The following is a 22090-nucleotide window of genomic DNA, read 5'->3' on the forward strand; positions in this document are numbered from 1 at the left end:
CAGGGTTGGAAGGGACCTCAGGACGTCATCTAGTCCAACCCCCTGCTCAAACCAGGACCAATCCCCAACTAAATCATCCCAGCCTGGGCTTTATCACGCCTGATCTTAAAAACCTCTAAGGAAGGAGATTCCACCACCTCCCTAGGTAGCGCATTCCAGTGCTTCACCACCCTCCTCGTGAAAAATTTTTTCCTAATATCCAACCTAAACCTCCCCCACTGCAACTTGAAACCATTACTCCTTGTTCTGCCATCTGCTACCACTGAGAACAGTCTAGATCCATCCTCTTTGGAACCCCCTTTCAGGTAGTTGAAAGCAGCTATCAAATCCCCCCTCATTCTTCTCTTCTGCAGACTAAACAATCCCAGTTCCCTCAGCCTCTCTTCATAAATCATGTGTTTCAGTCCCCTAATCATTTTTGTTGCCCTCTGCTGGACACTTTCCAGTTTTTCCACATCCTTCTTGTAGTGTGGGGCCCAAAACTGGACACAATACTCCAGATGAGGCCTCACCAATGTCGAATAGAGGGGAACAATCACGTCCCTCGATCTGCTGGCAATGCCCCTACTTAGACAGCCCAAAGTGCTGTCTAAGTGCTTCAGAATTGATCCCTTGAGGACCTGCTCCATGATTTTTCCAGGGACTGAGGTGAGGCTGACTGGCCTGTAGCTCCCCGGATCCTCCTTCTTCCCTTTTTTAAAGACGGGCACTACATTAGGCTTTTTCCAATCATCTGGGACTTCCCCCAATCGTCATGCGTTTTCAAAGATAATGGCCAATGGCTCTGCAATCACATCCACCAACTCAGTTAGCACCCTTGGATGCAGCACATCCGGCCCCATGGACTTGTGCTCGTCCAGCTTTTCTAAATAGTCCCGAACCACTTCTTTCTCCACAAAGGGCTGGTCACCTCCTCCCCATGCTGTGCTGCTCAGTGCAGTAATCTGGGAGCTGACCTTGTTTGTGAAGACACAGGCAAAAAACACATTAAATACATTAGCTTTTTCCATATCCTCTGTCACTAGGTTGCCTCCCTCATTCAGTAAGGGGCCCACACTTTCCTTGACTTTCTTCTTGTTGCCAACATACCTGAAAAAAACCCTTCTTGTTACTCTTAACATCTCTTGCTAGCTGCAACTCCAAGTGTGATTTGGCCTTCCTGATTTCACTCCTGCATGCCTGAGCAATATTTTTATAGTCCTCCCTGGTCATTTGTCCAATCTTCCACTTCTTGGAAGCTTCTTTTTTGTGTTTAAGATCAGCAAGGATTTCACTGTTAAGCCAAGCTGGTCGCCTGCCATATTTACTATTCTTTCTCCACATCAGGATGGTTTGTCCCTGTAACCTCAATAACGATTCTTTAAAATACAGCCAGCTCTCCTGGACTCCTTTCCCCCTCGTTATTCTCCCAGGGGATCCTGCCCATCAGTTCCCTGAGGGAGTCAAAGTCTGCTTTTCTGAAGTCCCAGGGTCCGTATTCTGCTGCTCTCCTTTCTTCCTTGTGTTGTGATAGGAATGTGTAGGACCCATGGATCTTGAAAGGTGTGTTGTGGGGAGTGTTGATCATTTACTCCTGAGGAAATTAAAAATTCTGCACCAAAAATATTTTAAAATTCTGCAGTGGAGATATGCTTACAGGTTTTACATCTGTTGTTCTGGCAGGGTCTGGTGACGCTTTGAGATGGTCTGTGAGGAGCTTGCTTCTGCTGATAAGTTTGGATTGGTTGGGGGGTTATTTGAAGGCCAGAAGTGGGGATTCAGGAAAGATTTCTTTCAGAATGGGGTCCCCATTGGGTATGGATTGTAGTTGTTTGATGAGACCCTATATGGGTTCCGGCATAGGGTGGTAGGTGACAACTAGGGATGTGCAGTCAAAGGGAGTTTTATTTCGGTATTGAAGCAGGTTCTCTTGGGGGATTTTAATGACCTGTTCCATGATGTGATATTCTTCTCTGGTTGAGTGTCCTTGTTTGGTGAAGGCAGTTGTAAGTGAATTAAGGTGTACATCCCGGACTTTCTCCTCAGAGCATATTCTATAATAGCTGGCTGTAGCTAACAGATTTGTTGGTGTGTTTGGGGTAGTTACTGGATCTGTGCCGCGCTTGTGGGAATAGTCAATGGCACAGTGCAGACCTGCTTCTAACAGACATGGTGAGAAATGGGTGTTGAATCCAATACAGTCTGTAGTTTCCCTTGGCCTTGGGCTAGCATGAGTATAAACCTTGCTCATAATAGATGCTTTCTTGGCTTTTACTGGCATTGTGGTGTGTATCAGGCCTGAGTGTGGTTTCTGGTATAATCCAAACAAACACAAGAGCCATGTGTCATCCCAGAAAGAGAAGAAGCAGGGCAGCCCTTATTGACTAAAGAGAGGCACAGATCTCACCCCTTCAAGAGTCACAGTTGACATCAGCCTTAGTATCCCCATCATGGTGTAAAATGCAAGTTGACAATGATACTGTGAAGGAGCACAGAAAGCCACAGACTCTGCTCAATCCTCTTGGTGAATATGGGGCGTACATCGTGAGATCTCGGTCAGTTTCTGGCCCAAGGTGTAGTGGATAATTCATAGCAAATAATTCAGTGGCTGGATTTCATCCTTTTTCTGACCTGGGAGTCCTCTTTCCTTGAATGTATTTACTATTCCAAATTCCAACTGGTCTGTTCTGTGAGTTTTATTTTAATCTGTGGCTTGACTGCCAGCTGTTTGCTCTGAATATTTAGTTCTCAGCAGTAGCCTTTCAAGAAGAGGTCAGTCCCACTCCAGCTAACCTATAAGAAGTGCATGAAACTTACTTACTGCTATGTATTTTCTGCATGGCTCCTGGTGTCACAGCCCAGACGTGCACACGCACACTAATTCATGCCCCCCTCTATTCCCTTCTGCGGGCGACCCCATTTATTATGGAAACCAATTTGTCTTTGACCTCACTGGGAGAAGCATCAATGCTAACAAACCACACACGCTCATCCACCCTTCCCTCAGGCCCTGTTACTACCCACCATACAGCTCCCTACAGGGAAGAGAAATGCCGAATCAGATGCAGGGAGAAGGTAGCAGGGACCCATGGGCATTGCGGTGTGTGAAGCTTCCTCTGACATAAGCCTCCCTAAAGGAACAGACACAGGAACGAGCAGTGAAGTGCAACTAAGGCTACCGTTGGGACCTGGTAGAAATGTCACCCAACAAGAAACATTTCAAGAAAACTGCCTGGGAGTGAATCTTTGCTCCATAATAAAACTGTCACAGCAGCCAACTTGGCTCCCCCCGCTCCCCATCTGTCCTTTTATTGGCTTCCTTTCCTTTAATAACCCAGCAGTTCCTTTACGGTGAATGCCTCGCCTCTGAGCTCGGCTGCCTGAGATCGAAGAGCAGAAACAGGCCTACCGCTGGTGGGACGTGCAAAAGCCACCTGCAGTGCTGGACTCGGGGGTGGGGCGGGCAAGATTTCCTAATGATTCTGGCTGGCTCAGTTCTTGGAGGCCCAGCTTGAGATGCCTTAAAGGGGCCTGATTTTTCAGACAATGCAGAGCACCCACAGTCTTAAAATGAACCTTCTCTACCTTTAATGACATTAATACACAGCTCTGACCTAGCGCCTTTCATCCACGGAGCTCAATAGTGTTTTACAAAGGAATCCTGTATCATTATTCCCGTTCTACAGAATGGGAAACTGAGGCACAGAGCTGCAACATGATTGGCCCAAGATCACCCAGCAGGCCACCTGGAACCCGTTTCCTTAGTGCCAATCCAATGCGAGATCCACTCGGCCACACTGCCTCCCTTGGGCATCCAAACACGGAGGAACCCCAAATCACTTGTGAGAATCTTGGTCACACAGTCGTTGTGCCGAGGAGGCCCAAGAACTGTGATTATGCATGGGTGGAAGGGTGCATTATGCCCTCTATATCCCCGTATGCTACTCAACAGCCTAGCCCCTCAAGTGCTTAGGGATCCTCCTGGACGGAAACTGCTGTATAAATGTGACAGAGCGGAGGTAATGGGAACAATATGCAGGTAAGAAGGAGGATGAGAATCAAAAAGGAAAGGGGAGAAAGGACAGAGGAGGGATACAGAAGAGTCACAGTGACACAGCCTTTGAAAGGGCACAGGCTCACCTTCACAGCCCCCCCTCGCCAGGGAAACATGCCGGTGCGAGTGCAGTACTGCAGGCCACCCCAGCAGAAGAGGGCTGGGGGAAAGGCAGAGATGCTAATAGCCCTTCACAAGGAGTTAAAAATCTCCAGGGTGGGCTAGCCTTTTGCAAAGGAATGTGACATGCAAACTAAAGGCTTCCCCTCTGCCTAGGCAGAATTGGACAAGGCGTCCTTCAACCTCAGGTGACAGAGACCAGACTGTGCCATCATCCCAATCCTCCAACCCCAGGGAGTCAGGGAGGACCAGAACATCAGAGCATTTACAGCAGCAACCGGGAAAGGCCATGCTGTGTCAGAAGCAAAAGTCGGCCTGCCTAAGAAGTCCCCATTGCCACAGGAAGCCATCCCTGAGCCCCATCTCCTTGCGTGCTGGGCCAGATAGAGTAGACTGCCTCCTGTCCCAGCAGTGAAGGGGGAATGCCAACTGCAGCAGCTCAATATAAAGAGCTCATCTGCTACCATACCCATTCCTGTGTCTGGGGAAGCCAGTGCTTCTTTGGGCTGGTGGGTGGGGCAGGGACCTTGGAGATCTGTGTTATATGCCTAGCTCTGCTGTGAGACCGGGAGCAAGTCACCTGGCCTCTCTTTCTGCATCTCATCCTGTGTCTGTCTTGCCTGCTAGATTGCAAGCTCTTGTGAGCAAGGACTCCTCCGCACTGCATAATCGTATGCCGCCTTGCCCGAGAAGACCCTGATCACAGCGGAGGCTTCTAGGAGCTACCATACTATAAATAGTCATCATCATCTCCTCTCTCTGGGACTGAACACAGGACTTCACAGCACAGCCTGGTTACGGCCATGTGATAGGCAGATAGCGTAGAGATTGGGGCAGTGTGCTAGGAATCAGGAGTGTAGCTCTGCTTCTGATTTTCTCTGGGACTTTGGGTGGGTTACCTAGCCTTCCTGTGCCTCAGTTTAACCCCTCTGTACAATGGATACAATACGTCCCTGCCTCACAGGGGAGATGCGTGGCGCAATTCATAACAGCCTGTCAAATGTTCTGGAGGTGCTAGAGAAGCACAAAGTGTCATTACTACGGGCAGCCTCCCCAGGACACACTTCTCTATACCTCGCCCTTGGGACCTACACCATTGTCTGCCTCCCAGTGACAGCGTGTGCTGGCAATAGTAAGGGTGTTACCCAATTCTGCAGGAGTCGGAGGAGCTGGAAAGCTTGGGGAATGGCTTTGACATGTTTACTGTGGCTGCTAACACAGTATGGATTAAAGTTAATGGGTTTTGGGCCCCTGAATCCCCTAGGAGACTGAAAGTCTCAGCCTGGAACTCCATGTCTTGTCACCGGAAATCCATGTGTTGAACCCATTGACAGAACAGTGAGAATCAGAGGGCCTGAGAATTGCCTATGTAAAAACCGTGTCTTGGCTACCTTCTCTCTGCTGCCCCAGGGGTAAACCTTCGAACCACACAGCTTCCTGACTGTGACGCACTTCCAGCGCATCATTTCTCCAGCTCCCAAGTGATCAATGGAGCGGTGAAGAAGGCAGCTCGACTCCTAGCGTGAGCGCTAGCTGGCAGACAAAATCCAGTCCAATCAACCGCGTCGGGCTATAAACGTGCTACTTATCTGAGCCGCAGCTGTTTCTTGCATCTGGATGTGCCAAGCACTCAAGAAGCAGCATCTGGCAGTGACTCCTTCCTTAGCTGTTTCATACATGTGCTCACATCAGTCACAGGGAGCCGGCCAGCCTGCTGCTGACCCTATGGGGCTCGAATGTGCTTCATCTATGTTAGGTTCTTCCAGCAAATGAAAATATTTCTCCTGCGTGTCCCCAGGACCTGTTCCTTCAATCCCAGCCTAGGTGTGATGGAAGGCTAATCTCCTTCCAACTCTTGGCGAAATGGTGCTCGTGACAAGGGTGATGTATGGAGCCTTCCCTAGAGTCAGCCCTTTAATGGCTCTGGTAAGACACCTCCAGATGTTTTCAGATTATAAATGAATGCCTTTTGCAACTAAAGATGAAGCTGCAATGTGTGTCCTGAAAATCCACTTAAACTCATGCCGTCTGTGACTAGAGACCAATCTCCCAGAATTCGACCCTTTCTGCTCCCCCACAAAGCTGCTCTTGCGTTGGGCTGTTGATGCTTAAGAATATGGATGGGTCACATACCGCGCCACACTCCCATCTGCTCAGTAACCAATTAGAGAGAACAAATAGCTCTGCATGTGCGCACACTGCTTCCGACCACCTGCTGGAAGGGATGTGAAACCTGGTCTTCCTTCGAGATGGAGCGCAGGTGGTTTGTAGTTCATTACTGTGTAAGAAGATAGAGGAATGGGGGCTGTGGGGGTGAAATAGGATGGAGTCTGTAAAAGTAGCTGGAGTCCATGGCTAGGTAAGAGCTGCTAAATGGAAAGAAACATTAATTTCCTTTTCCTGGTGTTTTCTGTGAAATTGTCTCTTTACACATCCTCTCTGTTTGGAAGAAGTCAGCGGCTGAAGTGGGCAGATGAGGAAGGTGGTAGAGGGGGAAGAGACCATCCAAGTAAAGAAGAATAATTCCTAGCGCATACATAGCACTTCCCATCCCTAGATTCCACAGGATCATCAGGATCAGTACTGCTATTCTACAGCTGGTGAAACTGAGGCAGAAAAGTGATACACCTTGCCAAACCTCACCCAGCCAGTCAGTGTCAGAGGCAGGACTAAAACCCACGTCTCAGTTCCAGGCCAGTGCTACACCCACTGGACCATACTGCGTGGTCTGTTTCTGCTCTTTCCCTTATTAGCACCTTTGAGGGTGGCAGGGAAATCAACTTAATTGCCTTTCAGAGTAATTGACATGTCTACCCATGATGCTCTGCATCTTTTTTCCCTAAACATGTGCTTTCTAGAGGTCACCCTCCCTTAACTGAGTCTCTTATTTCATTTTCTCTCCCCGCCCCCATTGAATTAGTAACTATTTCTGACACAGCCTGGTCTGCCTTTCACATTGGACTCTGGGGGCATTACTGTGTGCCAATGGAAATACATCTTCGACAGCCTGAGCCTGGTGGAGAGGGAGAAATTAAGGAGGCAAAGGAAAAAAAACCCTTCCAATTACAGGTAATTAGTGCTAATTAATGCTCACCTACTGTGCACGGCGGTCCAAATGCAATCACTTCAGTAGGTGAAGAGAATGCAGCCCTGGGACACCACAGCCTTCTAGTTAAACAACCTGGGTTTATGCAGTATGCCCTGTCTGGTAACTAGGAAGCGTTAATCTAGAGAAAAGGAAACAGCATGGGTAATTCAGAGCCAACAAGGAAAGCCCTCTCTGGGCCTCCTCCACAACCCGACTGACTCCCATTGATTTCAAGAGGCTTTGGATCTAGCCCCTAGAACGCTGTGGTGGAGCTGGGTTTGGTCTGGAGGTGAATGTGTCTTTTCACTCCTGTTGCACGAGCCCTTTTCACAATAATGGGGGTTGTTTACCAAACTCTTTGCTGGCTGATGCGGGGGGGGGATGGCACCGCAGGCAGCTGCATGCCTACCTCTCTTCACCCGGCCCTGCTTCCCACACCCCTTCAGAAACATGTTCATGCCCCTTCCTCGCAAAAACTTGAGACTTGCATCATGGGCTTTACCGCTAGCCCCGGGGGAGGGGCAGCACACAGCTGCACCGTCCCAGCAGGAAACCAGCCAAGAAGGCTCTCAGAACAGTGCAATTTCTTCCCCTTATCCCCAGACAGTAACACTCTTCCACTGGCCCTGACAAATAACAGTTCGCTGAATTCCTTGGGCCAGCCAGTGCATTAGGGGACCAGAACCAAGGTTCCTGCCATTTTTCGCCCCTCTGCATTCATTCCCCACCCACCTGCGCATAGCCCTCATGTTCCCCCAGAGCTTGACGTAGAGATGTAGGGTATCCACATAAGGGTACGGAGGGTGGGTCTTACTCCCCTTTATGCCCCTCTGTGCTCTGTAGACTGGTCCACAATATGGCCCATAGAGATTGTAAGCTCTTTGGGGCAGGCCCCAGGTCTTTGGGGCTCAGATCCTAACCAGAAACTCTGGGCGCTACTGTACTATAACTGTTGGGTGAGAATAACTCAAGCACTTGTTCTGCTCCGTTGCGCCTGGAATTCCAAAACACAAGGAAATCGAGGCAAGGCACGCAGGTAGGTGTTTAATCAAAACATCTAATAGCCATGAACCGGTTAAGTCAGCAACAGTCTGAACAAAACATAACACCAGTCCAAATGGCAGGTATGTAGCCGCAGGCCCTGAGTACCGGCATACACCCAACGCTATGTACACACACATGAACAGCAACACTGAGTTCAGGGAGCAGGAAACAATAAGTGGGAAGGCAACACCCGCACACACCCACACACCATATTGACAGTTCTGGTAGTCTGCTTGGTGCTATCCAGGAGCTGAAGGAGGATGTGATCCCTGCACCAAAGCGCTTACACTCTAAACCAGATCTCTACGTGCAATTGCTATTGAGGTCAAAGAGGGTTGTGTGCAAATGGTTCAGGGAGTGGTAGGGGCCTTAGTTCAGATGGGCAGCCAGTGGCGTTATGGGCTCTGCTCTCATATGGAGCAACCATCTATCACGGAGATGGTGGTGTCCACAGATAAGTGTGGGTGTGATAGATACTGCTGCTAAAGCAATGTCTCTCGCAGGTCACAGGGAGACTTGTTAGTAGGGCCATAAAAGGGATGGATAGCGTCAGAGAAACATTCAGTCTCCAGTAGTTGCATATGTTGTCCCTTCTGTCAATTCTTCACACCAGTCCTACATTCTGGGCCTTCTTACTTATCCAGCTTGTTGCCGTCCTCTGAGGCATTAGGCAGTGGGGCTGTTGTTGGAGTCAGGAGACGGAATTGGATGGACCACTGAACTGAGTGCAATCCCATCTTCCTAACACGTGGCACTGCAGCACTACTTAAGGTGGCTGGTGAAGGAGAACAAACAGGTATAAGCAGATCTCCTGAGCCCTGGTCTACACTAGGACTTTAGGTCGAATTTAGCAGCGTTAAATCGATTTAAACCTGCACCCGTCCACACAGTGAAGCCCTTTATTTCGACTTAAAGGGCTCTTAAAATCGATTTCCTTACTCCACCCCTGACAAGTGGATTAGCGCTTAAATCGACGTTCCCGGTTCGAATTTGGGGTACTGTGGACACAATTCGATGGTATTGGCCTCCGGGAGCTATCCCAGAGTGCTCCATTCTGACCGCTCTGGACAGCACTCTCAACTCAGATGCACTGGCCAGGTCGACAGGAAAAGAACCGCAAACTTTTGAATCTCATTTCCTGTTTGGCCAGCGTGGCAAGCTGCAGGTGACCATGCAGAGCTCATCAGCACAGGTGACCATGATGGAGTCCCAGAATCGCAAAAGAGCTCCAGCATGGACCGAATGGGAGGTACGGGATCTGATTGCTGTTTGGGGAGAGGAATCCGTGCTATCAGAACTCCGTTCCAGTTTTCGAAATGCCAAAACCTTTGTGAAAATCTCCCAGGGCATGAAGGACAGAGGCCATAACAGGGACCCGAAGCAGTGCCACGTGAAACTGAAGGAGCTGAGGCAAGCCTACCAGAAAACCAGAGAGGCGAACAGCCGCTCTGGGTCAGAGCCCCAAACATGCCGCTTCTATGATGAGCTGCATGCCATTTTAGGGGGTTCAGCCACCACTACCCCAGCCGTGTTGTTTGACTCCTTCAATGGAGATGGAGGCAATACGGAAGTAGGTTTTGGGGACGAAGAAGATGATGATGGGGAGGAGGTTGTAGATAGCTCACAGCAAGCAAGCGGAGAAACCGGTTTTCCCGACAGCCAGGAACTGTTTCTCACCCTAGACCTGGAGCCAGTACCCCCCGAACCCACCCAAGGCTGCCTCCTGGACCCAGCAGGCGGAGAAGGGACCTCTGGTGAGTGTACCTTTTAAAATGCTATACATGGTTTAAAAGCAAGCATGTGAAAGGATTACTTTGCCCTGGCATTTGCGGTTCTCCTAGATGTAGTCCTAAAGCCTTTGCAAAAGGTTTCTGGGGAGGGCAGCCTTATTTCGTCCTTCATGGTAGGACACTTTACCACTCCAGGCCAGTAACACGTACTCGGGAATCACTGTAGAACAAAGCATTGCAGTGTATGTTTGCTGGCATTCAACCAAAATCCGTTCTTTATCTCTCTGTGTTATCCTCAGGAGAGTGAGATATAATTCATGGTCACCTGGTTGAAATAGAGTGCTTTTCTTCAGGGGACACTCAGAGGAGCCCATTCCTGCTGGGCTGTTTGCCTGTGGCTAAACAGAAATGTTCCCCGCTGTTAGCCACAGGGAGGGGGGAAGGTTGAGGGAGTAGTCACGCGGTGGGAGGAGGCAAAATGCGACCTTGTAATGAAAGCACATGTGCTATGTATGTAATGTTAACAGCAAGGTTTACCCTGAAAGAGTGTAGCGACTGTTTTATAAAATGCGTCTTTTTAAATACCGCTGTCCCTTTTTTTTTCTCCACCAGCTGCATGTGTTTCAATGATCACAGGATCTTCTCCTTCCCAGAGGCTAGTGAAGCTTAGAAAGAAAAAAAAACGCACTCGCGATGAAATGTTCTCCGAGCTCATGCTGTCCTCCCACACTGAGAGAGCACAGACGAATGCGTGGAGGCAAATAATGTCAGAGTGCAGGAAAGCACAAAATGACCGGGAGGAGAGGTGGAGGGCTGAAGAGAGTAAGTGGTGGGCTGAAGAGAGTAAGTGGCGGGCTGAAGAGAGGGCTGAAGCTCAAATGTGGCGGCAGCGTGATGAGAGGAGGCAGGATTCAATGCTGAGGCTGCTGCAGGACCAAACCAGTATGCTCCAGTGTATGGTTGAGCTGCAGCAAAGGCAGCTGGAGCACAGACTGCCACTGCTGCCCCTCCGTAAACAACCGCCCTCCTCCTCAAGTTCCATAGCCTCCACACCCAGACGCCCAAGAACGCGGTGGGGGGGCCTCCGGCCAACCAGCCACTCCACCACAGAGGATTGCCCAAAAAAAAGAAGGCTGTCATTCAATAAATTTTAAAGTTGTAAACTTTTAAAGTGCTGTGCTTAAAGTGCTGTGTGGCATTTTCCTTCCCTCCTCCACCACCCCTCCTGGGATACCTTGGTAGTCATCTCCCTATTTGTGTGATGAATGAATAACGAATGTATGACTGTGAAGCAGCAATGACTTTATTGCCTCTGCAAGCGGTGATTAAAGGGAGGAGGGGAGGGTGGTTAGCTTACAGGGAAGTAGAGTGAACCAAGGGGCGGGGGGTTGCATCAAGGAGAAACAAACAGAACTTTCACACCGTAGCCTGGCCAGTCATGAAACTGGTTTTCAAAGCTTCTCTGATGCGTACCGTGCCCTCCTGTGCTCTTCTAACCGCCCTGGTGTCTGGCTGCGCGTAACCAGCAGCTAGGCGATTTGCCTCAGCCTCCCACCCCGCCATAAACGTCTCCCCCTTACTCTCAGAGATATTGTGGAGCACACAGCAAGCAGTAATAACAGTGGGAATATTGGTTTCGCTGAGGTCTAAGCGAGTCAGTAAACTGCGCCAGCGCGCCTTTAAACGTCCAAATGCACATTCTACCACCATTCTGCACTTGCTCAGCCTGTACTTGAACAGCTCCTGACTACTGTCCAGGCTGCCTGTGTACGGCTTCATGAGCCATGGCATTAAGGGGTAGGCTGGGTCCCCAAGGATACATATAGGCATTTCAACATCCCCAACAGTTATTTTCTGGTCTGGGAAGAAAGTCCCTTCCTGCAGCTTTTGAAACAGACCAGAGTTCCTGAAGATGCGAGCATCATGCACCTTTCCCGGCCATCCCACGTTGATGTTGGTGAAACGTCCCTTGTGATCCACCAGAGCTTGCAGCACTATCGAAAAGTACCCCTTGTGGTTTATGTACTCGCCGGCTTGGTGCTCCGGTGCCAAGATAGGGATATGGGTTCCGTCTATAGCCCCACCACAGTTAGGGAATCCCATTGCAGCAAAGCCATCCACTATGACCTGCACATTTCCCAGGGTCACTACCCTTGATATCAGCAGATCTTTGATTGCGTGAGCTACTTGCATAACAGCAGCCCCCACAGTAGATTTGCCCACTCCAAATTGATTCCCAACTGACCGGTAGCTGTCTGGCGTTGCAAGCTTCCACAGGGCTATCGCCACTCGCTTCTCAACTGTGAGGGCTGCTCTCATCTTGGTATTCATGCGCTTCAGGGCAGGGGAAAGCAAGTCACAAAGTTCCATGAAAGTGCCCTTACGCATGCGAAAGTTTCGCAGCCACTGGGAATCGTCCCAGACCTGCAACACTATGCGGTCCCACCAGTCTGTGCTTGTTTCCCGAGCCCAGAATCGGCGTTCCACAGCATGAACCTGCCCCATTAGCACCATGATGCATGCATTGGCAGGGCCCATGCTTTCAGAGAAATCTGTGTCCATGTCCTGATCACTCACGGGACCGCGCTGACGTCGCCTCCTCGCCCGGTATCGCGTTGCCATGTTCTGGTGCTGCATATACTGCTGGATAATGCGTGTGGTGGTTAATGTGCTCCTAATTGCCAAAATGAGCTCAGCGGCCTCCATGCTTGCCTTGGTATGGCGTCCGCACAGAAAAAAGGCGCGGAACGATTGTCTGCCGTTGCTCTGACGGAGGGAGGGGCGACTGACGACACGGCTTACAGGGTTGGCTTCAGGGAGCTAAAATCAACAAAGGGTGTGCCTGTACATCAAGGAGTATTTCAGGCAGGACTGCACGGAGGGTTCCAATAAGAAATGGTGCACCTAAGTTATCGTTGTTATTGGAACAAGGAGGTTAGCCTGGCCTCTGATTGATACATGGCTAGATTTACCTCGCTGCACCTTCTCTGTGAGTGACTGCAGTGTGATCTAGACAGGGGAGGAGGCAAATGAGTACAAAACAAATCTGGTCTATTTCTTGTTCTGACCCACTCCATCTATCTTTTACATCTTTGGCTGGCAGCAGACGGTGCAGAAGGACTGCATGCCATCCACATCTCATGGCTGCTTGGCAGAAGATGGTACAGTACGACTGCTAGCCATCTTCATCTCTTGCCTGCCTGGCATAAGATGGTACAATACGACTGCTAGCAATCCTCATCTCTTGCCTGCCTGGCAGAAGATGGTACAGTACCGACTGCTAGCAGTCCGTATCGCCTGCCCGCTCACCATAAGATGGTTCAATAGGACTGCAGGACTAAAGAGAATGACCTGGTCAAGTCACTCCAAATTTAGTCCCTGCGCCCATGTCTGCCCAGGCGCTCCCAGCCGACGTGGCCAGGAGCACCTCGGACACGATGAGGACGACTACCAATCGTATTGCACCGTCTGCTGCCAGAAGGCAATGGGTTGCTGCTACTGTGCAGCAAAGCCGTACCGCGTCTGCCAGCACCCAGGAGACATAGGGTGATGGTTACCTGAGCTGGCTCCATGCTTGCCGTGGTATGGTGTCTGCACAGGTAACTCATGAAAAAAGGCGTGAAACGATTGTCTGCCCTTGCTTTCACGGAGGGAGGGAACGGGGGCCTGACGACACGTACCCAGAACCACCCGCGACAATGTTTTAGCCCCATCAGAGTGCTCCATTGTGAGTGCTCTGGACAGCACTCTCAGATGCCCGATTGTTTGCCATTGCTCTGACGCTGGGAGGGGCGCTTACAGGGTTGGCTTCAGGGAGCTAAAATCAACAAAGGGGGTGGCTTTACATCAAGGAGTATTTCAGGCAGGACTTCACGGAGGGTTCCAATAAGAAATGGTGCACCTAAGTTATTGTCCTTATTGGAACAAGAAGGTTAGCCTGGCCTCTGATTGATACATGGCTAGATTTACCTCGCTGCACCTTCTCTGTAAGTGACTGCAGTGTGATCTAGAAGAATGAGTCCCCTAGACAGGGGAGGGGGGGAAGCAAATGAGTACAAAACAAATCTGGTCTATTTCTTGTTTTGATCCACTCCATCTATCTTTTACATCTTTGGCTGGCAGCAGACGGTGCAGAAGGACTGCATGCCATCCACATCTCATGGCTGCTCGGCAGAAGATGGTACAGTACGACTGCTAGCAGTCCGTATCGCCTGCCCGCTCACCATAAGACGGTTCAATAGGACTGACTGCAGGACTAAAGAGAATGACCTGCTCAAGTCACTCCAAATTTAGTCCCTGCGCCCATGTCTGCCCAGGCGCTCCTGATCGACCTCACAGAGGCGACCAGGAGCACCTCAGACATGACGATGACGGCTACCAGTCGTACTGTACCGTCTGCTGCCACAAGGCAAGGGGTTGCTGCTACTGTGTAGCAATGCCGTACCGCGTCTGCCAGCACCCAGGAGACATAAGGTGACGGTTACCTGAGCGGGCTCCATGCTTGCCGTGGTATGGCGTCTGCACAGGTAACTCAGGAAAAAAGGCGCGAAATGATTGTCTGCCCTTGCTTTCACGGGGGGAGGGAGGGAACGGGGGCCTGACGATATGTACCCAGAACCACCCACGACAATGTTTTAGCCCCATCAGGCATTGGGATCTCAACCCAGAATTCCAATGGGCAGCGGAGACTGCGGGAACTGTGGGATAGCTACCCACAGTGCAACGCTCCGGAAGTCGACGCTTGCCTCGGTACTGTGGAAGCGCTCCGCCGAGTTAATGCACTTAATGCACTTAGAGCATTTTCTGTGGGGGGGACACACACTCGAATATATAAAACCGATTTCTAAAAAACCGACTTCTATAAATTCGACCTAATTTCGTAGTGTAGACATACCCCGAGTCACAGTTTGAAGCAGCGGCAGGGCATAAGGGCAGAGGTCTTCTTTTGCTAGTCTGCAGCAATGGGGCAGCAAGAAGAACATAGAATTGGGGGAGGAGACACCAAAACACATTTTTTCAACAATTTTTTTCTAAATGTGATTGTGACGGTGGGTCTGGGGACCTGACCCTAATTCTTTTTGCCTGACCAAAGAAAAACTCTGCAGGGAATTTTAAACAAGAGGCCTAGCAAATTAGATACACCCAACTGGGTGTGTAGGTAACTGGAGATACCTGCTTTGGAAAGTGGGAATAGCTGCCTTGGATCAGCAGCGGCATATCTAGACATACAAGCTTACCTTGTTGCAGGGGCTTGACAAGTAAGATCTCTGGACATAGCAGAGAGGTTGGTACCTAAATTGCAAGCAGCAGTGCCAGTCTGACCAAAAGGACCAGAGAGGAGATTACATTTCCCAAGAACAGACTATTCACTTCCCAGTTTGTCCCCTCTGCCTACCTGCAACCTCATCTAGTTTGGCTCATGAGAAAGGTAAATCTAGACATTTTAAACACACTACATGTTTTGCTTTCACTCCATTTTCTCCCTCTTTTTAATACACCTGGTTTCTGTTACAATCTCTGTTGTCTGGGTAATTTCACATAGACACCCTAAGAAGAAGGAGAGGTGCTGAAGGGTAAAGAGTTCTTGGAACCTCCCTACCCCAATCCATTTCACTCAAGGAGCATGGACAACAGTGTCTGCTTCCTGTGAATTGTATTGTTGCAGCAGGGGAAGAGAAAGGAGGAAGTGAAAATACCAAGGAGGAGACAGGCATTGGTGGGGTGATGGTTGCAGTTTTATTGTAGATACCGCACACTTTTGTACAGGAGGGAGACATATACCTTATACTGTCATCAGGAAAAGAGGCTCAACAGCTTTCATATGCATTGACTTCATCAAATCTCCTGGAGAGACAGAGTCACCAGCATGGAAGTGATCAAGCGGGCCAGCATACCCAGCATGCAAACACTCCTCAAACAGAGATCCCTCTGCTGGCTAGGGCATGTGTGGGCGCATCCCAAAGGACATCCTCTACAGTGAATTGGCATCTGGAAAATGACCCAAAGGATGCCCAACATTGTGTTTCAAGGATGTGTGCAAGCGAGACCTCAAAGAAATGGACATGGATGTGGGCAACTGGGAAGATCACACTCAGGACCACAGCCTCTGGAAACAAAATCTTAACAAAGGTCTCCGGAGTGCAAAGGGGAAGCAGTCCAGAGTAGCAGAGGCAAAAATAGCTTGCAGAAGGCAGAGCCCAAGGGGTCGAGACACCACTTTTAAATGTGACAGATGTGGCAGAGATTGTCTCTCTCGAGTGGGTCTCTTCAGCCACAGCCGCGGCTGCCATAAAACCAACTGAGTAAATCAGTTACCTCTCAGGGGCGCACACCCATGGTCTTGCGAGACTGAAGGATGCCTACTATACGGATACCTCAAGCTGCTCACCAGTGTTTGGTTCAATTGTTGGGGGTAAGAGTGCGCACTGATCCTTTCTAGTGCTTAAACGTTGGAGAGGGCTACATCTAGTAGCATCTCATGTAGCATCTCAGCTCTGATAGAATGTGAAGACTGGGTTGGGAGTGGTGTTCTCACATCACACACCCCATGAGCAATGTACAGTATTTTTAACAAAGAACATGCAAAATGTGGTCTCCATCAATAGAGACTCTCCTGCCACTAAACTAGAGACATTCCCAAAGCCACTTTTATTTTATTTCTTTGTGGCCATTCCTGTGACCCAGATGGATCAAGTATAGCCAATCTGATGTTGCTATTAGGGCCTCAAGTCAGCAAAACATGTAAGCACGTGTTTAAGTCAATCTTTATTCAGGGATGCTCTTAAGCACCTGCTGAAGTCCCTGCTTTACAGATCTGGGTGAACGAGTGAATTAAGGCCTAGGATTTTTTTTTTAAAAATGGTATTTTCCAGGCGCCCTGTCACTACCAATCTAATCTGGTTATTGCAGCATCACCTTGAGCTAAAGGGTTGCACCTGAGAATATGCCTGGCAATGCATGAAATGTTAATGGAACAATCACATCAGTGTGAATAGTGCAGCACTAGTTCAATGTAAGTCCGTTAAACTTGAGAAAATGAGTTCTGCTAATTAAGTGTAGCCCAGTAAGTCAGCAATCCTCAAAAATCTAACAGAGCTATCAAAAAAATGTGTATATTTGCCTGCTTATTACCTGCCAGGAGGATCATTAATGCTGCATCATGCTGAGAGCACAGGTCAGACCCAAAACCTTATTGCACATCTAGGGAAAATTATATTTTTATTGATAAAACACACAAGTCATGACCCCTCAGTTCTTAGGAGTCTAGCAGGGATGCAAGGCTGACAGTTTCTATATTCAGAATCACAAATCATACCTATGATTGTGAATAGTGAATTAAATCTGGGTTACTGAGATGCAAGCTGTGGGCCCCGTTTTGCTAATGTAAGTAGATTCCTTTCTGCTGACACAATCAGATTCCTCGGTGTGCATGTGGAAGAGTTAACCCTCATTTTATAACAGCACCTTCCACCTTGTGTTTGTTGGAACAATTAAACAATACATAAAATAGTTTAAATGGGTTACATTTGAAATCAGGGTAAAGAAGAACAAGGATTAGGTACGTAGGAACTAGCATAGTGGATCAGAGGTGTCAGATCTAGTACCATGCTTCCTGCAGTGGCCAATAACCAATATTGCAGAGGAAGATGACCACTCCTGCATAATGTACATGGCTAATGATGCAGTGCCATTCTTTGAAGCAGAACATTTCTTCCTATCCACTGGATTTGTCAGTAGTTTCCCTGAAGCATGAGACCTTTTCTTCATTAGTTGCATCGTAATAGGGCCTTAGTGGTCCCAACCGAGATTGTGCTTGGTGCTGTACATGAAAGACAGTTCCTGTCTCAAAAACTTTGCAGTCTTACTAGGCAAAGAGTAGAAGGGGAAACGGAGGCAAGGTGACTTGCCCAAGGTCACCCAGCAGCTCAGTTGCAGAGGCAGGACTAGACCCTGGTGCAGAGCTCTCTCCTCCAGACCCCATCCCTTCTCAGTCAGCTTATCCCGATCTGGGCACACAGCTCATTACAAACATTGATCAGGAAAGGGTACATTTTTAGAAACCCAGCCTCCCTTTCTGGGATTGTAAACTGCCCCTGCAAGACTGGAGCACACATCCTCATGCCTGCAATCTGACCTGCAGGTGCAAATCTCAGTGCTCGTGTTTCTCACTCTCTGATCTGCACCCCCAAGTGACCACCCCTGTAAAGCAGGTGTGCGGGGGGTGTTGCCTTTATAAAAATTTGACCCCAATTGTCCATTCCTTTTTAACACCAGTCCAAGAAACAAAATTCTGTGACCTTCCCCTGTGAGCTTCACCAGCTGTCTGCAGGCTGGATGATACATGTCCTCCTTTGATTGACTCTAATTTACCTGCCATTTATTTCCCAGAGTACCTCTGTGCCTTCGTATTTCGGGAAAGGGGAGGGCACTGAGCATTTTGAATGTGCCCTTCACACAATCCCAACTGCCTCCTTCCAACAGAATGAGCTGCGAGAGGGGACAAAAGCATCTAGTGGAGTCTGGACTCAGGTTGCCCTCAGAGCGAGGGGCTTCCTGCTCCCAGGGGAGGCTGCAGTCTAGAAACCAACCTGGCAGAGTTGGAGGAGAATGAGGGGAACCTGAGTCTACAAGTCCCAGAGCACCCATCTTCTCCCCTGCAGGAAGAGAGCTGTTACTAGCTCTCCCCCCTCCTGCTCAGAGGAGCTAGAGAGGGAAGTTATTGCTCCGTCTAGCAGCACTAATCACCATGTTTCTACTTGGAACTCTGCCCCAGCTCGAGATGAGCGTGACCTAGACAGAAGTTTCTCCCTGGCTCTACCCCAAACTCATGGCAGTCAGCCCGGTCATGCACTATGCTTGTGCAGAGATAAGTCAAGATTCAAAGAGGAAGGGTTGGGAATGTGCCCCTGCTTTTCCCTTCCACTGCTTTTGGGGGTGTTTCTGCTTCTTTTTAGCTCTCCTATTCTTCCCTCAGTAATGTACCCAAGAGGGCAACTGGTTGTGAGTCTCTGCCAAGGCCTCAACAAAGCACACAAGCCCTGAGTGGGTGTACAAACCTATCTGTCCTGACCAATCAAAGGCAGTCACGCCACATGACACGGTCTAAGCTTCTGCCCTACATTTGGCTCTTCTTAGGTTTCCCCTACAAGATCTTCTCGGGGCTGGCTCCTAGGTACTGCTGGCTGACATTTTGCATTCAAACCATTTGTGGGAGAGGGAAGTGGGGGAAGGGGAGAAGAATGAAAATTGCCTTTTCCCCCAAAAAAGCAAAATTTTCTGGGTTTCTGTCAAAATTTAAAATTTTGGATTTTTCCCCAGCCTCCTGCCCACCCTGACTCCTGCACACACACCCCACATCCCCACCTGCAGTCCTCGCACCAAACAGGAGCTGCCCCAAATAAGTGCTCCACACTCCAACCCCCTGACCCAGCCCTGAGCCCCCTCCCATACCCCAACTCCTGGCCAGACCCTGCACCCCAACCCCCAGCCCGCTCCTGCACCCTGACTCCCTCCCAGCCCCGGCATCCCCAGCCCCGAGTCCCCTCCCGCACCCTAACTTCTGGCCAGACCCTGCACCCCAACTTTTTTAAACAATTTTTATAAAGGGCTCTTATCCAAAGTGCTTTACTGTAGTTAGCTAATGGTACAAACAATATTTGGAAAGATCCTTAAGTGTCCACCAAGACCCTCAGCGATTTTCAAGTGGTCTGTGGAAAAGTAAGTTAGAATACAAGAACAATCCAGGTACCTCACTTTATTTTCCACTTACTTGCTATTACTTACAGGAGGAAGATGAAGAAAAAAAGAATGAAAATGGGAGTGGAGGGTGGGAGATAGGAGAATGTTCTTTTTCTTGGCTGGGTCCCAAGGAGGGGCCTCAAAAATGAAGCTGAGCACAGGGCCCCACTAACTCTAAATCCACCACTGGCAACAGCACTGATTCTCAATGCAGAGTTTCAGCCCCTAAACCAGGGAGACTAAACAGAGTAGGCCTGCGTTACTAAATAGTCCGTCCATCATGTTACACTGTCCCATTAACTTAAATGTCTCAAGCAACATACTTGCTTTCTTCTTTTAAAACCAGGTGGAGTGTCTTCCGTTCTTTCACCTGTCATTGCAGGGAAACTTGGACTACATGCTAAGCCCCAGTGGACCACAGGCTACCACAGAAACAGGCCCCTGCATTGTGCCAAATCACACTACCGCCCACAGAGCGGAAGCAAACTGAGTGCTGAGTCCTGCGTAATCCTTGTGTTGAAATGTAAGTCAATGCAAGTCGACTCATTTGTGAGGCTCCTGGTTCTTTACAGTGAACACACCCTGACAATAAATATGGATTCTGACTTATGCTTGGCTGTGCCATATTAACCTAAGGACTTTCTCAAGCTGAATTCCAGTTGACTAATAAATGCAACCTTGTTGTGAAAAGCACTTATGTCTGAGTTGAGCTGGACTGGCTCCTGAGAGCGCCAGTGAGAAACGCAGTACTGGAGCTCAAAAGCTCAGGGTTGGAGTTGTGACACCCAGCCTGGGAAAAGTGCGGACCTTGGGCTCCGGCAGACAAGAGGGATCACTCCCAGGACAGCATTTAAACGCCAAGGCATAGCTAAGACCTGGTCATCTGTGATGCCCCTCCAGGGGTGGACAGGCTCCTATACCCAGTCAGTCCTTGATCTCTGCTGAGACTTCCAAGAAGGGGGTGGGGGTAGCGGGACATCATTTCCTCGTGTGGTGGTGCCTTTCTGATGTGGACACCTGCCTGGTAGGAACCAGAATGAGAACCACCATCTCTCACACTGTGGGAACAAGAGACTGGATGAAGAACAAGCCAAACTTGCCAGTCACTATACGACATATCACCACCAGCCCTGCTCCAGGGAATCAAACATCAGCCACTCCTCAGCATCTTCCCTCCGAGGCGATTTTTAATCCAGGCAATGAAAATGGGAATCTGTGGTCGTTAAAGGCCACATTCAAATACAGCACAAAGGAACCGCAGCACCTCTGGGGCCTCACTAAATATCAGCTAAAACTTTTGTAGGAGGAGAGATGGCCCCTCACACTCCCCCTCCGCCCCATTTTCCGACAGGCACTGACTTGCCGCTACAAAGTGTCTGTTCTGCAATCTAGAGCAATAAACATGCCAGAGTAATTAACGTCTTAACAACTTATTACAATCCTCAGATAATTAATCACAAAAGCTAAACATGCTGTCTCACCCTCCTAATGTGTTAATGCTCTAATTATTATGCCTCAATTAAGGGGAAGTCAGTGCTCCTTGCTTAAAAGTGCATGTATAATCAGGGCGCTTGAGCACAGGCAAGCCGGGCGTGGGGAGAGAGGAAGAGGAGACTGTTTTTAATGAGGTTTCATGGCTGGCTTTAGGCAAGGAACTGACAGCCTCTGTCTTGAGTCTCACACTCGGCTGCGCGTGGAACTCTGAGCCATCTGCGGTGGCTTTGTGCTCCGTCTCCTGCCTGGCTATTTTTAGAAGAGGTGGCATGTGTGCATGGGGAAGCAGGGCTGTCGCATGAGCAGCTAAGCAGCAGAGTTGGCGGGGCCTGGAAGCAGAAGGTGGCCAGCCTGCTCAATCTGCCAGCCCATGCAGCATTTGGCTACTTGGGAGATGACTGCTTCAGCCTGGCAAGCATTTCTTCTCTACTGCACCAGCCCCACAGTGCTTTGCCATAGGGATGGGTCCCCTCTGCCCACGCCTCCAACCTCAGCATCTGTTCCAAAAGGTGCTTTGCCTGTGAATGAATTTCCAGTCAGGCAGGCCTGGGAATTACGCATGGTACCAGGTGAGACTTGCAGGCTTAGGGTATGTCCACACTGAAGTCTGCCCAGAACCCTTGGTAATAACTTGCAGAGCTAGCCAACATGAAAGCCCGTACTGCTACAGCTATCTAACCTAGCTACATTAAAGTTCGCTTGGGTATGTCTACCCCACCCAGAGTATTTAACCACACCCAGCGATTGCAGTGTAGACATAGCTGAGAAATACACAGGGACATGGAGGGCGTGAACGGACCCAGCTCCACTGTCTTCAACCGAGCCAAGGCGATTTACACCACC

The 22090-nt window shown here is 49.4% G+C and overlaps 1 protein-coding gene across 1 annotated transcript; it reads left to right on the plus strand.

The window, feature by feature from the left end:
* Positions 1 to 9421: 9421 nt before the first annotated feature.
* On the plus strand, positions 9422 to 21706 carry LOC140916457 (uncharacterized). The gene is made up of 3 exons (XM_073358103.1): positions 9422 to 10039; positions 10628 to 11026; positions 21507 to 21706. Exons 1-3 carry the CDS (start codon positions 9457 to 9459, stop codon positions 21704 to 21706), a joined length of 1182 nt encoding a protein of 393 aa, XP_073214204.1. The 5' UTR covers positions 9422 to 9456.
* The last annotated feature ends 384 nt before the right edge of the window (positions 21707 to 22090 follow it).

Source organism: Lepidochelys kempii, chromosome 8 (genome assembly GCF_965140265.1).
Source record: "Lepidochelys kempii isolate rLepKem1 chromosome 8, rLepKem1.hap2, whole genome shotgun sequence".
NCBI classification, from domain to species: domain Eukaryota; kingdom Metazoa; phylum Chordata; order Testudines; family Cheloniidae; genus Lepidochelys; species Lepidochelys kempii.

Coding starts and splice junctions, on each gene's coding strand:
- LOC140916457 (XM_073358103.1), top strand. CDS start 9,457: ATGCAGAGCTCATCAGCACAGGTGACCATGATGGAGTCCCAGAATCGC. Junction 10,040..10,627: donor AGGCGGAGAAGGGACCTCTG/GTGAGTGTACCT, acceptor TTTCTCCACCAG/CTGCATGTGTTTCAATGATC. Junction 11,027..21,506: donor ACTGCCACTGCTGCCCCTCC/GTAAACAACCGC, acceptor GGCTATTTTTAG/AAGAGGTGGCATGTGTGCAT.